We start from the raw sequence: 15,393 nt of genomic DNA, 5'->3' as shown, positions 1-15,393 counted from the left end.
TCGGATCATGCGCGGTCGGGCTGGCGTTCCTCTCGTTACTAAGCAGCCGAAGCTGGCGTCCTCGGATTGCCGAATTTACAGTAACGAATAAAAAACAGCCGCATTATGTTTGCGCCTTTAGTGGGCAGATAAGGAAATTTAAGTTGTTTTTTACTTGAACTTCTGATTTACAGGATGTCCGAGCCGCTACACTGCATAGTGATCTAGCTATAAAATATAATCTCGCCGGCGGGTGAACCATTCGGTTATACTCTGTAATTTAGATATTGGAGTTTTACTTCCCTTATTGATTGTTGTCGGATTGCTGGTCCCACCGTGTTTAGCCAAAAGAAAAGCGAATTGAATGGGGATGGAATTCATGTCGCGTAACTTACTTTAAGTTCAACTTGCCTCAAGTAGTTCAAGCATTAGTTCTGAGCCTTTCATACATCCCCTCATATAATGGCTTCGCCAAGGTAGGTGGCATCGTATTTTGAGAATCATTTTGTACGACAGGACTAGCTTAAACGATTTTCAGAAATTACAAATAATGCTTTTGTGGCCCTTGGCTGGTTGCACAAAGCCCTGCATCGTTTGACGTATGTTGATTTGCTCAACAAATCAAATCACATGCAACAAATAGCACAATCGCATTCATTCGTTTTGCTTGAAAATGATCAAATTGACAAAACTGTCCTTTTCCAGCGATCTTCGGGAGAAAATTAGGAAGAAGCGGAGAGCTTTGCAGGAATCTTTGGCTAAAAGCAAAGACGACGTGGATACGCAGGTAAAGCGTCTGGACTTCAAGGAAGATGCCGTGATTTGCTCATAGTTGTATAAAATATTGCCACACCTTCCATGTTCGCTGCTAGATAAGGCCATTTGATGTAAATCCCTGGATAAACAGGAAACGCCCTCAGCCTAATCTCCACAATTAATCTTATCGTTTTATCATCTGGCATTTTTTCTTTGTGTTCAATTTTCCCTGTTTTTGTATTATTCTGTCTTAATCATTGTGTAATGTATCACATCCATGTAAAGCGCCTTGGGGCGACTCTTGCGGAAACCGCTATATGAAAATTAACTGAATTGAATTGTCCTACTACTAAACACCTCAGCCCACGCAAGAAATGAAAGATAATTTGTTTCATAATTTAGCATTTGAAAAAATGCAAATAAATAAATCAATACTTTTAAAAAACATATAACTTCTTCTAATAAATCATAACATCATCATGAAGTTTGCAATGCATGTTACAGAGAAAGGCACTTGCATGCAGAGAATGGCACAGACACGGGACCCAGAGAGAATAAGTTGAGGTATTTCAGTGAGCAGGTGAGCAGAGGACGGAGGCTTTGATTCAACAAGTCTGCGCAGGTCATGCAGGGTAGCGCGCGCGCGCGCAGGTTCACGTGCCGGAATTGTCGGAAGCCGCGCCGGATCAGTCAAAGCGAAGCGCTCCGTGCCTGACTTCGGTCTGCATTACAGGCTCTGGTCACCACGGAAATGGAGATGAGCAGGGACAGGGGACGGACGGAGGTGGAGGTGAGTCGCTGTGAAACCGCGGAGTGGCCGGTTGCGATTTTCCTGACGATGACAAGGGCCTCCTCCAGCCGTCCTTTTGTGTGGAAAAGTGTGAACGTGCCGTGCAATATTCTATAAGTATGATGCCAAGTGCATATTTGAGAATTTGCTAGAAAACCCGTGCGGACAGGGTGAGTACAGACGAGGTAGTTCAGGTCAAATACATTTTTTAAATCCAACTTCCGTCATATTTTTGTTATGTATGATGTCAGCAGTATGAGATTTATTATGCAGTCTGGGGTGCTTGGGGAAGGTTTGCCAGTGAGGATCGGAAATAATGCATATTTCTTAATTTAATTAACTCTGACTATCTGTATTTGAAATTTAAATCTTTCTTCCAAATGGTCCTGATTAATATGTTTTCCAGAACATTTTCGCCCAGATGTTTTTTTATGATATTGATTTTTAAGTCACAGTACAGTTGTTGATAAGTACAGGTTTTTATCTTGTGGATATACTCGCACTGAAGTGCAGTTTTTATTTTCTATTTTTTATTTTACTTTTTGTTCTCTGCTCCCTTGTTCTTAAGCAGGAATTGTCTGGAAGCCAGGAGCAGCAAGTGACAACTTTGAAGCAGACTCTGAAGGCACAGAGGATGAGGAGGAGGAGGAAGGTGAGTCAGTCCTCTATTTTGTAGACTGTAGTCTGTTTTGTAGACTGTAGTCCCTCACTTCTCTCTTAAAAAAAGTAATCAAGTATCATACTAGTGGAAAAAAACCAATTGGGTTGTGCTTATTGCAACACTTAGTTCAGTTCCTGACTGAACATTTCAAACACATTAAAAGAAAAATCAACTATTTCTTTCTACTCATTTAATCGTGTGTCAGGTTTGTGATGTTTATCTTCATTATTATTGCTCCTCACAGCTTGCATTTGGCTTTTCTTTCACATCACATGTGAAATTTATCCATATGTCAGTATGTTTTTTTTTCCTTTGCCTGAAGCCTATCGTGGCATAGACTAGGCTTGGGTGAAATCCAACATTTCATACAGTCTAGTGATTATATGGTCCCCGACGATAAATGTTGCCCAAGCCTAGCACAGGAATAATGAGTTTACAAACAGAATTTAGAGACAGAATAGCTCGGTTCACTGGCTTGAAGCCAGTTAGATCAGTGTTGTCCAATCGTGTGCAACTACAGGCAACACTAACTAAAGATACTACTTCCGATTGGATCACTTTGAAATGCATCTCTTCCTGACATTTTCATCTTGTTTTTATTTGTTGAAGTGTCAGTACAGTGGTACCTCAGTTCTCAAACTCATTAGAACTCGAATTTCTTAAAAGTCGAACCAGCCAGTTCGAAAAAAAATGACCTAGAACTCGATCAAGAATCTCAGAAGTCAAACCGTGAACGCCGACCTAAGATAACTTGTATGCGCGGGAAGATGAGTCACGCGGCACGTCTCTCAGCGGAAATAAAGGGTAACGCTTCAGTCTTAGCCTCGAATTCGCTGTGATAGCATCGTGCATGTTTACACTAGCTGAATACAAATATTTAGACAGTAAAAATACATTTAGACAATGATAGACAGTAACAGTAATTATTATTATATAATAAAATACATTTAAAAATAAAGATTTCTTATTCATTATTTTAATATTAATAATAAACCATGAATACATTTAATTATAATAATATTGTCATGCCGAGTGGGGATGGAACGGAGACAAAGGCGCAGACGTCAGGGTATCGGGGAATACAGGGTTTAATTACAGGTAAGGCAGGCAAAATGCAGACAGACAATACAATGACTGAACTGGACTAATACAGAGGACTAATGACAACAGCCAGAAACAGCTGATCACTCGGGGATTCCACATGGAGTTAACGAGGGGGCGTGACACGCGGAAGGAGCGGACGATCGGGGCAGGACACATTGTTTTTTTAACTTTACACATTGTTTGGATACATTTATTTTCTTACTTTACAAATTACTGTTTTGATAAATGTGCTTTGATGTGTTTAGTACAGTATATGCTCTTCTTGTTTTATCCGATTCATGTTGTGTTTAAATGCTAAAAAAAAACATATATTCAGGTGTAATTTTTGGGGGCCGGGAACCAATTTTTTTATTTTATTTTATTATCTCATTTTCATCAGTTAAAAAATTGCTTTGTTGAATAACTTTTGTCATAGTGTTCATCTATGAAATTAACACTGATTTCCACATGTGGAAATGTTAGAGTGGGGAAACTTCAACCTTGACCTTTGACCCTGTAGCTTCTGTCGGACACAACTGCAGAAGCAACCCGGGGTGAACAGCCAATGGGGACAGAGCTCTCTGAGGTTGGGGAACCTCTGGATTCAGTAACCAAGCCCCGCTCCACTTGGCATACCCAGAGAGGTGGGGTGTTACACATTCCCACTCCCCCAATCAGACCACACATTGTTCTGAAAGATCATGATGTTTCTCAGTTCATCTGAACATCTGAGTATTTGTATGGATGAATTATTTAATCGGACAACCTAGCAGGCAAACATAACCTCCTGCTTGAATTTATAATAATCACAAAAAAGTACAAAAAAAGAAATGGTTCAACGTGTAGGCTAAGACATTGAGTGTCTGTATAATTTATGTTGTGCTGAGCTGGATGATTTTGAAGGCCGTATCTCCTGCCTGCTATAAGGAACTCAAACTACTGATTGCTCAAGTAAAGCATCCATGAAAAATTATGATGAATTAGTTTCTCTCTCTCACCACCCCATATTTCAGATCTGCCCCCCCTACCTGTAGAGACCCCTCTCAGGCGACGTGTGGCGGAAAAGCTGAAAGCTGCCAGGGTATTTCGACCCCCCCGCCACCCGTCCCAGCACAATAGCTTACTGTGTAATACACTATATGATATGGCCTTTTCGTCACAATCAGCACAAGCACTTCTGCTTTACTAGACTTACTCTAGGACTGTCAATCTCAATTCTCTGGGACTTATACAGGATATGATGTATGTTCTAATTGGGGCTCTGATTGGCTACATTGCACTCAGTCCAAGGCAGAGACCCTCCTACAGCAGGAGGCCTTGTCGGAGCCAACCAGTTGCCTGCAGAGTCTCCGGGACAGAGAGACCCTCACTAGGTTCGATGTTGAGGTGAGGGCAACCTCCAATTCTCTCTCACACTTTCATGTTGTCAGACCTCAGTATTGTTCATCATTCTGCTTTTGGGCATCAACTGAAATGCATTGATAGCCAAAAGGTTGTAGGTTCAAGTCTCAAGAAGACTACTTACTGAGAAAGATCCTTAGTCTGGATTATTAAACTGAATGAGTGCAGTTTAGTAAACAGAGCTATAGCAAAAGGGTCAAATATGAAGGACTTTGAATAAAAGCATCTGCTAAGCACAATAATAATGGAACGAAATCTCTCTTGGCCAAACCGAAGGATGTTAGTCGCATGTCCGCCTGCTTAAATGACGTCGGACCTCAGAAATGGCCAGGCTTGTATGTGGATGAGTGCAGACATGCAGAGAGATCCCTGCTGCTCTTCTCCCACATTCCTCAGACATTAATGGAAAGTATATGTGGGCTATTCTCCAGGAAGTTTAGTTGGGAAGGAGTGATGTCTTGCCAGCCTTCAGAAGACAAAGATTTTCTGCAATTTCCTGCTATATAAAAAAAAAAAAAACTTTCTGACTCCTGAGTGTCAGGGCTCTGCTGACCACGGGGTGTTTGTCACTTTTCAGAGATAACGTTCTATGTTAAAAATTAGTGCCCCCCCCAGACAGACCCAGGACTCTTAAGTCGGGAGGCGGGGGACCTGTCCACTGCAGCCAGAGTGAAGTTTCAAGATGTGGCGCACAGAGTGAGACAAAAAGCAGAGGTACACACCTCCCTACCCCTCACCACGATGTTACATTATCGGGAGGTCATATGGGTAATATGGATCAGTGACATTATCACAACAAGATGTTACATTACCGGGAGGTCATATGGGTAATATGGATCAGTGAGATTATCACAACAAGATGTTACATTACCGGGAGGTCATATGGGTAATATGGATCAGTGAGATTATCACAACAAGATGTTACATTACCGGGAGGTCATATGGGTAATATGGATCAGTGAGATTATCACAACACGATGTTACATTATCGGGAGGTCATATGGGTAATATGGATCAGTGAGATTATCACAACAAGATGTTACATTATCGGGAGGTCATATGGGTAATATGGATCAGTGACATTATCACAACAAGATGTTACATTACCGGGAGGTCATATGGGTAATATGGATCAGTGACATTATCACAACAAGATGTTACATTACCGGGAGGTCATATGGGTAATATGGATCAGTGACATTATCACAACAAGATGTTACATTATCGGGAGGTCATATGGGTAATATGGATCAGTGAGATTATCACAACAAGATGTTACATTATCGGGAGGTCATATGGGTAATATGGATCAGTGAGATTATCACAACAAGATGTTACATTATCGGGAGGTCATATGGGTAATATGGATCAGTGAGATTATCACAACAAGATGTTACATTATCGGGAGGTCATATGGGTAATATGGATCAGTGAGATTATCACAACACGATGTTACATTATCGGGAGGTCATATGGGTAATATGGATCAGTGACATTATCACAACAAGATGTTACATTATCGGGAGGTCATATGGGTAATATGGATCAGTGAGATTATCACAACTCACCTGTACTAGTGTTCTTGATTATTTGAGTTGTTCTTCATTGTTTGGTTCAGGGGTGCTGGGAGGGAATAAGTATGTAGACTGGGGGGTCCCCAAGGACTGCATTGAGAAACACTGGGTTTGGTGGATATGACTGTGTGTGTTACTTTCAAGTCACCATCACCTAAATTAAAAAGAACAATGAGAGGATGTTACTGATCCTGATGACGGTGGTGGTGGTGATGATGATGATGATGATGATGATGATGACCGCAGCGGCGGCAATGTCCCAAACCCACAGATGGAGACAGGGTTGCCTACAGCGGAGATGGCTTACAACTTCTTCACCTTCAACTTTGACCCCGAACCCCAAGAGGAACCTGTGAAACACCAAAAAAAAAGGAAGTCCAGAAGGCGGGACAGGGCAGAGGAGGAAGAGGAGGAGGAGGAGGAGGAAGGCGACAGCCACCGAGAAGAGGAGGAAGCAGGAGCGGAACAGGAAGAAGAACAGGAAGAGGGCAGGGTAAGGGGCGTTTCGTGGGGGCTAGCTGATAGACCTGAATTGCTAAATGGGATATACTGAAATGGACTGAATGAAGAGTGATGATTGATTAAAATTATTTACAGTTGTAATGACCTGAATATGCCTCTAGAAGCAATGGAGGGAAACATCTGGCGGCCATCTTTGCAGGCACTGTCGGCTGATGTATTTAGATGTGCACAACAGTCTGATGTCATTAATCACTGAGGGTGTCCTCTTACTGTCAGATTGTGAAAAACACCCTTTAGTGAATGTGATCATGCTTTTTGGTTGGGTTAGGAATTTGAGAAGCAACTTTTGGAGGATGTGGTGTCTGTGTGTGTGTGTGTGTGTGCTGTGCTACATTCACCGTGATGGGCATGGATGTGTCTCAGGATGAAGATGCACCCCTTGTGGGGGACCAGGGCAGCGAGCTGTTCATCATTGACCAGACGGCCCAGGATTTCCTGGAGGTGAAGGCGGTAGATTATGTGGGGTACCACTCCCGGGTGCAGAGGGAGAGTGAGGTCCTCTTCACGCCCAGTCTGAGGACAGGTAGTGGATAAGATGCCTGCTTTTCAAACATACAGAGACTCCTGCTTCCTTTCTTTCACTGTACGTGTGTGTGTGTGTGTGTGTGTCTGCCTCAGTGCCGGCCTCCAGCAAGGTGCCCGAGAACATGCAGCCGCGCTACATGGAGGATGAAGGTCTCTATGTGGGGGAGAGGCCGCCCATGTCCCGGGTGAACCAGAACATCCTGGAGAACCGCATCCTGCAGCAGGATGAGGTACCTGAACCTGCCCTTAGGCTTCCCATACCTTTTGGGTCTTTTACATGCCCTTTTACAGTTGATCTCTTGCTGCTCAGTTCAGAATGACAGAATGTTGCTTCTTCAGATCCCAGGGTGAAGGTCCCTGTCCAAGGCCCTTAAGCCCCAGTTGCTCCAGTGTCTGTCTGACCCTGCTTTCTCAGTTGTACTTCGCTTTGGATAAAAGCATCTGCTAAATAACAAAATAAAAAGCTAAATGTAACTTATTGCTGGATTACAATGATTATGTTTGTTTACCTTTAGGGTAAAAAGTGGTTTGGAGATGACGGCAGAGTGCAGGCTCTGCCCGACCCCATCAAGCAGTCCCCTACTCGGCCTCCCCTGTTCAGCCTGGAGGGGGACCTGGACCCCGCCCTGCAGACTGTGTACAGGAAGGTAGGTCTGGTACTCGGTGTCTCTGCTTCGTCACTACCAAAGATACTGCGTTTGGTAGCAGAGACACTGCTGCCTGAGACATCTGTAGAAAGGTGAGATTCCACCAGCTCCACCGCCTGAACAAGCAGAGTCCCCACAAGATCCACCCTTTAGGAAAAGGGACGACTGTCTTCCCCTCCAGGGGCTGACTGATGCCAGGCAAGGATTAATGGCCATTAATATTTGTCTGAATGAAAGTGCTTCCATGTGTCTGATGAAGTCCTTGGAGGGGACAGCAAGTGCACTGCATGGGAGGTGACGGTTTGAGCAGGCATTGCGTAAAGGAATAGATTTTTTTGCTGTAAAAAATTGATTTTTAATCTGCTGTGGAGCTGGGGGTCATTTGCAAGCTCCAAGTACCTTTGGGTATCTTTGGGTGTGATTAAAGATGCACGATATATAGGTTAACATAATCGTATCAGCTGAGGTTTGTTAAAAACCAAAGCATAAATTTTGTCTTGGTCGATATTGCCAGATGACATGTAGATGTCAGTCAATATTCAAAGTTAGCAGCGCAAGATCTGAAGTCATAGTTCTTGAAATAATGGAAATGACTGCATTAGACAATCAGCCATTTTCTATAGTGGAGGATGAGGAATTTTATTGGCCCATTCACCTCTTATAATCTCATTACTGTCTCCAAAGTCTGTCCTATTCCGTTGATGTCTCTTTGCCTGCGTTGTATGTTAGGATCTTAAGAAACAGCGTCACCGACTTTGACTGCAGATTAGTGGAGCTCAGAGGTTAGCTGGTTATCGATATATTGGTAATATTAGACAAAATTATTTCACTTATTCTATCGCCTAAAATCCTCATCAGTAGATCACTAGGCATGAAACTTCCTGGTGTACATTTAATTGTGGAGGGCTGTGATTGGCTGATCAGTTTCGTCAGCTGTTTTGTCGAGCAGCTGGTCAATTGCTTGGTGTCACTCGATCTCTTGGGTGTTGTCATCCCTCCGGCAGGCGCTGAAGTCCAAGCACGCGGGCCGCTACATCCCGGGGGCGGGGCCTGGGGAAGGGCATAGGCACTGCCAGCTGGACGTGGACGTGGCAGGCCTCATCTTCTCCCACCACCCACTCTTTAGCCGCGAGCACGTGCTGGGGGCCCGGCTGGCGCAGCTGTACGACCAGCACCTGGCCCGGCAGAGCCGCAACTTGACAGGCCTTCTGACGGACAAGGTGCCGATCGCCACTCCTCCCTCCCCTCACACCTGTGTGGCTTCACCTGGCGCTCCAGGCTGCTCACAAGGGAAAACGCGTAGTTATGAGTGAATAATGGGAGCGGTGTGTAGCTCAGTTACTCCAGGGACTGAGGAGTCCAGGACATCGATTTGGATAAAAGCATCTACTAAATAAATTCAAATTTAAATTGTGAATTCAAAACAAAATATTTTCAAAGCTAAGACTTGCATTTCTGGTCTATCATTGTCAGAGCATCACTGGAAACCATTAGTGTTTAGTTTACATTTTAGTATTTGATTTTTGCCTTTAATATAGTATAATTATAATAATGGATACTGCTCTCTGGCACCTTCATGTGGCCAGTTGTAGAACACTCCAGCATTTCTGTCTGGTTTTGGGTCACATGTCAAAGTGTATGAGGGCCAGGCTTACCTTACAGGGAACAGTATAAATGCACTTGAAATGCTGTAGACAAGTGAATGATTGAACGGCTACTTCAGGAAATTCTTAGATAATAGATGTGGCCTGGTCAGTCTGCATGTGGTATCTGATTGGTCTACTTACTGATGTGTGTGTTGAGCCACATCTTATCTTTTGTCTGCTGACATCTGTCCCCATTTGCATCAGCTGAATGGACTGAGGAATGCTCTCCGTAACATCAAGGATCTTCATGGTGAGCAGGGCCGGAGCATGGCCATGCGGCAGAGGATAGTGGAGTACAAAGAGGAAGTGAAGTAGGTGTTGCGTGATTCCTGGTTTTGGTCTTTGACACCTCAATATCAGTATTGTTAGTAGATGCAGTCAAACTAAAACAAAAAACCCAATTTTTTAAAAATTATGTGTATTAACTGGGTCCACTTTTGCCTCGTTTCCACCAACCCGGTGCCGGAGCTGGTGCCAGGCATTTTCCCAATCTAGAACAGGTTCCGTGTATTTCCACCATAAAAAAAAAACTGGCTCCGGGCCAGAAAAAACAGCTCCAACACGACACCACAGAAAAGTTACTCTCAGAATTTGGAACCTGGTAATGTCAGCGAAAGTGGGACAGGCTATCATGTCTAAACTTTCATCATACCTGGAAAATTTAATCCATAATTGATATAGTTTTGTCTAATATTGCCGGTGCGGGCAGTGAAACAACTTGCCAGCTTATTAGCGGAATAAGGTTGCTGGCCAGATTCATTAATAAATTATAAACATGTCACAGGTCAAATAAATAAGATATTGTGACTCTTGAGTGGCGAAGAGATCATGAGGCGGTCAGCAAACCAAGTCAAATGTCACCCCACCCCGTGTGACTAAAACCAGCCCCTGTGTGATGTGACTTAATGTGAATCATCACCTGACTTGGTTGACAGGAACACTAGGATCCTGCGGAACACAGAGCAGGAGAAGGACAGAACTTTGCTGAAGAGCATCGTGAAGGTTTGGAAGGAGATGAAAGCCCTGAGAGAGTTCCAGAGGTTCACCAACACGGCGTATAAACTTCACCTCAGGAGGTGATGCTCAGCTGTTGGTCAGCTATGAAGTCAAGCAGGATTACTGAGTATTGTGCCAACAACTTTACCGTAATACATTCTAACTAAACTTTATGATAGCAGTGTTACAGTAATGCAGTGTTAGCCTCATGCTAACAGTGTTACAGTAGTGTGGTGTTAGCCTCATGCTAACAGTGTTACAGTAGTGTGGTGTTAGCTTCATGCTAACTGTTACTGTAATTGATGTTTCTTTGCGTGAACAGAGAGCTTGTTGAGCTGCAAAAGGATGAGCAGGGCTTCGAGGCAGAGATCCAAACAGAGCTGGCAGAGCTGAAGGGAGAATTTGAGGATGAGTACCAGAGAAAGATGGAACAGTACAGCCAGCAGCATGAGGAGTGGAGAACCTGGAGAAGGAAGCAGGTAAAAGCCCCTACAGGTGGCGATGCAGTTGTTTCTGCGATTTTTGGCTTGGCCTCACTAACAGGCACACTGCTTCCTGTTTAGAAGGCCAGGAAGAAGAAGAAAAAGGCAAAGATGCGTGATGATGGTGAGGAGGAGGAGGAGGAGGAGGAGGAAGAAGAGCAAGAGGAAGAATTTTTAGGGGACGAGCCTCCAAAGCCAGAGCTACCAGAGAAACAGGACTGGGCGCTTGCGGAGCAGCAGGTGCGGGAGAGAGCCAGCAGGTGGCGCAGGAGGCCAGGAGAGCCTGTGCTGGTGCCGGAGATCAGTCTGAGTGGTAGCATCACGCCCACAGAGCAGTGTCCCAGGTGAGGGGGGCAGTGTGTGTGACACATGTGAGCACAGGTATCTCAGGAAACTGCAGTATGTTTGATTCTCACTCCTTCCTCCCTTCTCATGTCCTTAAGTGTCTTTACATTCTTCTATAGGTATAAACTCGCCTGACAGTATTTTTATTTACTATAAAAACTCGAAGTATGAAGGAATGACCTTCTGTTTGAGGAATTGTGGGCAGTATATAGGGGCGGGGCCACAGGGGCACTGGCCCCAGCTTTAAGCTGATTGGCCCCCAGAGTGCCCCCTTGCCTGTCACTCACCTATTCCTAACATGTCATTCGCTAAATATAAGGCTGGTCCATCTGCTTGAATGATGGCCCTTCTTATGTCCCCCCCCCCCCCCACCACCACCTTAAAAAAATCCTAGAATTTCCCCTGCTCAGGAGCAGTACAGTCAGTCAGTGGGACCCTACTGAGTATAGTGGGATTATACTCTAGTTTGAAATGTTAGTTTGGAGGTTCCCATCATGCCTTGCTTTCTAACAAAGTGTTGGCTCCGCTCTGCTACAGGGGGGAGATTGCCCGGCGGGAGGACATCTCCAAGCGTTCCCTACTTGTGAAGGTGCTCTACAATGACAAAGAGGTCTCCAGGACGGACCGGCGGACGCTGAGCTCGGACTTCAGGGTCCACTTTGGTCAGATATTTAACCTGAAGATCGTGAACTGGCCTGAGAGCGTCCGGCTGCAGGTGTGAAAGCTGCACCCTGGCCTATTTCTTTTACTGTAGATATATCTTTCCAGGTTAACTGATTGCATTAAAATGGAGGTGGTATGTGGCTCAGTGTGGTGGGACACTGTGCTTGTGATCAGATGGTTGTTGGGTAAAATCCCAGCGTCGGCAGAGTGATTGGTCCTTGTATCCTTGAACAAGACCCTTAGTCCCTTATTGCTCCTGGGACTGTCTAACACTGCTTTCTCAAAAAATATGTTGCCTTGGACAAAAGTGTCTGTTTCAAAAAAAATTACAGCTCTGGAAAAAATTAAGAGACCACTTTATATTTTTAAACAAATCTGCATTTTTAAATACTGGTTTAATCCCGGTTCTGCTGGCAGAAGGCTACACTGAGCAGCAGGGTGCTTCCAGGTTCAGAATTTCTTGGACCGCAGTACACAAGAGGAAGGTGAAGCAGGAGATACTGGGAATGACCAGAAACCAGCCAGGTAGAGGGCAGAAGCAACTTTCTAATGCCAGAGATGATTGTCAATTTATCCAGCAGTCTCATGAATCGCAGGATGACATCAAGTGACCTTCCAAAATAATTGGGTACGTCATATTCAGGCTTGAAGTGCACTGCTTGGACAATTCGTATTATGCTCCTAGAAGCAGGTCTGAAGTCCTATAAATCAAGGAAGAAGCCCTTCATTAATGAGAAGCAGCGAAGAACCAGGCTGTAGTTTGCAAAACAAATTTATATTTTACACAGACACACCCATAAATTGAGAAATGAGTGAAACAAAAAATTATGCTGTGGTCTCTTACTTTTTCCAGAGCTGTATATATATCCACCAAGTTGTGTGAATTTTTTCATGATAGTGTATTCCTGTCTAAAGGATTTAACATGAGGTGCTCTTATGCCAAACTCATCAGGGAGGTTAGGTTCAGACAGGACCCAAGCAGAGAGTGACATGGTCCATAGCTCAGGGAGAAGAGCCAGGCAAGTAAAGTTCATTACCAGAAAGCAGTGGAATCTAGATATTCTCTGGCAGGACTTGTTGAGATAAAATTTAATGAAACAAATGAGATACACAAATTGGCATTAACCACCTCAGTTTACCTTCTGTCTCTTCTGCATTCGCCAACCTACTTGCTGCACATGCATACAGCACCTTTTGCAGTTTATTCATCTAATAACCAGAACGGCAGAAGTGGTATGTAAAATAATGATAGCAACAAAAATGACCTTTTGTCACAGATGGAACTTAAGAGTTGATTTCCATCCCATACCCAGTAAAGCCAGTGGAGGACGGCAGGCAGAGTAGTGGTTAACAAGCTAGATCTGTGATACAGAATGTAAAGAACACTTATGTTATGGCCTCCTATATCAATGTGGTTCTCCACCTGTCCTCCTTCCTCCCTGCATACAGGTGTTTGAGGTGGTGGGCTCCTCTTCCTCTTTGCTGGCAGAGGTATTTGTGCCCCTCCCAGATACCACCGTCCTGACAGGCTCCGCCCCCTTCCAGGAGCTGGAGTTTGGAAGCAGCCAGAGGGTGGCTTTTGACCACGAGGGTGTTGGCAGTGGTATGGACAGCCGCCCAACCCTGACCGTCTCTACCTCACATTCATGAACCATGTGCTGTCTCATCACGTCTCTCTCCACTCCCAGATGTACCATTCTCCTTTGAGGTGGACGGCAGCAACAAACTCACCCTTCTCACCTCTGGGAAGCTGTCCTGCTGTATCTCCTGGGCCGTGGACAATAATGACGTCCCCCTGGCCCCGCCCACCTCGCAGCAGCCATGGGGTGTCCGCAGGTATCCCCAGCACCACATAATACAGCAGTGTTTCTCAACCCATTCCGCAGGGACCCCCAGACAGTCCACATTTTTGCTCCCTCCCAGCTCCCAACACCTGTACAAGGTAGTAGGTGTTCTGGATTGGTTGGGAGCTGGGAGGGAACAAAAATGTTGACTGTCTGGGGGGGTTATTGAGGACTGAGTTGTGAAACACTATATTAGATGATAGAAATTTTACTTAAAACTTCAAATATTGATTCATAAGAGGTAAATATATATTTACAAACACAGCTGCTATATGAAGAAAAAGTTAAATTTCACCATCATACAGTTGGATGGATTGTATTTGGGAAAAGTATGTCATTAAAGGGTCCAACAACAGTTCCCTAGAATCTTGATCCAACTGAATTGTTATATGTGTAGCTCGGTAACTGGTGTAACATCTGCCGGCCCCTAGTGGTCTGAGGCAGATGGATGCCATCGCCTGCATCGGAGCATCGGGCCTGAGTGATATGAAGAAGTTAAGCAAGTGGGCAGCAGAATCCCGGCTTGACCCAAACGACCCCAGCAACGCTATGCTCATGCAGCTACTCACGGTGAGAAAGGTTACCCATAATCCCAATGGAGACCCGCTGGGAGGATGCATCACCTACACCAGAAGCTTCTCTCTTCTTTTTGTGCAGGTAGCCAGCAGTGGGTCCATGCAGATGCCTGACTACTTCCGCCTAGAGCAGCTTCAGGAGGAATTTAATTTTGTAACGGACGAGGAGCTACAGAGATCCAAGAGGTTCCGGCTGCTGACGCTGAGGAGCCAAGAGGTGGCAGAGTTCCGCAACTACAAGAACATCCCCGCTGTGGAGCGTGAGGTTTCTGAGAAGGTCTTTCAGGTGAACTGTGGTCCGGTGTTGAAGTGGTTCTCAGTCAGGTCTTAAAATGCATCAAGTTCGTTGGGGGGGGGTTTTCAGTGTACTCAACCTTGTCGCTTTGCTGATTAGCTTTTTTTCCCCTTTAATCCCCTGATCACCTAAGGACTATGAGAGGAGACTGCAGGAAGGAGAAGTCATCGACACCAGGGATCACCTGGATGCACACAGGGCCCTCGTGGCTAAGTACCTGCAGAAGGTGACAGCAGGACACATGGGGCTGGAACTTCACTCTAGCTTTCATCCTTCCTTCCTTCCCTCATTTTCTCACCTTCCTCCTTTCACTTAGTCCTTAAGTAACGTAAAAAAAAACATTGTGAGGTATAACTTAGTACACAATAGTTTAATTTACTATTAAATCTCTCAATAGGAAGAAAGGGGCCTATAAAGGGGTGGAGCAACAGGGAGAGTAGCCCCAGCTGAAAGCTGATTGGCCCCGTAGTGCCTCTTCCCATGTCACTCTCCGATTCAAAACGTATCATTGGCTTATAAACATATCCTAGCATTTCCCCAGATGGGATCTTTGATATTGGCTTCTCATCAAATCATCTCCATGTGTATCTCCATGTGTTCAATCAAGCT

At 44.7% G+C, this 15,393-nt stretch overlaps 1 protein-coding gene across 9 annotated transcripts in view; it reads left to right on the top strand.

Moving 5' to 3' along the window:
* The first annotated feature begins 5 nt into the window (after positions 1 to 5).
* cc2d2a (coiled-coil and C2 domain containing 2A) overlaps positions 6 to 15,393 on the top strand; it is a 27,635-nt gene continuing 12,247 nt past the window's right edge. For 2 of the 9 annotated variants that reach the window (XM_023823781.2, XM_023823777.2), the window contains exons 1-23: positions 6 to 455; positions 685 to 766; positions 1,469 to 1,525; positions 2,094 to 2,177; positions 3,790 to 3,913; positions 4,283 to 4,350; positions 4,554 to 4,655; positions 5,274 to 5,384; positions 6,516 to 6,737; positions 7,130 to 7,289; positions 7,385 to 7,521; positions 7,807 to 7,938; positions 8,943 to 9,158; positions 9,789 to 9,895; positions 10,520 to 10,660; positions 10,903 to 11,059; positions 11,144 to 11,406; positions 11,945 to 12,122; positions 13,520 to 13,673; positions 13,759 to 13,906; positions 14,346 to 14,484; positions 14,572 to 14,775; positions 14,918 to 15,010. In XM_023823781.2, the coding sequence (XP_023679549.2) occupies positions 442 to 455; positions 685 to 766; positions 1,469 to 1,525; positions 2,094 to 2,177; positions 3,790 to 3,913; positions 4,283 to 4,350; positions 4,554 to 4,655; positions 5,274 to 5,384; positions 6,516 to 6,737; positions 7,130 to 7,289; positions 7,385 to 7,521; positions 7,807 to 7,938; positions 8,943 to 9,158; positions 9,789 to 9,895; positions 10,520 to 10,660; positions 10,903 to 11,059; positions 11,144 to 11,406; positions 11,945 to 12,122; positions 13,520 to 13,673; positions 13,759 to 13,906; positions 14,346 to 14,484; positions 14,572 to 14,775; positions 14,918 to 15,010 (3,093 nt within the window). In that variant the 5' untranslated portion in view covers positions 6 to 441. Of the gene's footprint in view, positions 456 to 684; positions 767 to 1,239; positions 1,316 to 1,468; positions 1,526 to 2,093; positions 2,178 to 3,789; positions 3,914 to 4,282; positions 4,351 to 4,553; positions 4,656 to 5,273; positions 5,385 to 6,515; positions 6,738 to 7,129; positions 7,290 to 7,384; positions 7,522 to 7,806; positions 7,939 to 8,942; positions 9,159 to 9,788; positions 9,896 to 10,519; positions 10,661 to 10,902; positions 11,060 to 11,143; positions 11,407 to 11,944; positions 12,123 to 13,519; positions 13,674 to 13,758; positions 13,907 to 14,345; positions 14,485 to 14,571; positions 14,776 to 14,917; positions 15,011 to 15,393 lie in introns of those variants that run through there. The other 7 variants (XM_072712718.1, XM_023823778.2, XM_072712724.1 and 4 more) reach the window with 7 other exon arrangements.

This window comes from Paramormyrops kingsleyae, chromosome 1 (assembly GCF_048594095.1).
Source record: "Paramormyrops kingsleyae isolate MSU_618 chromosome 1, PKINGS_0.4, whole genome shotgun sequence".
Taxonomy (NCBI): Eukaryota; Metazoa; Chordata; class Actinopteri; order Osteoglossiformes; family Mormyridae; genus Paramormyrops; species Paramormyrops kingsleyae.
This window is presented reverse-complemented; position numbering and strand designations above follow the sequence as displayed.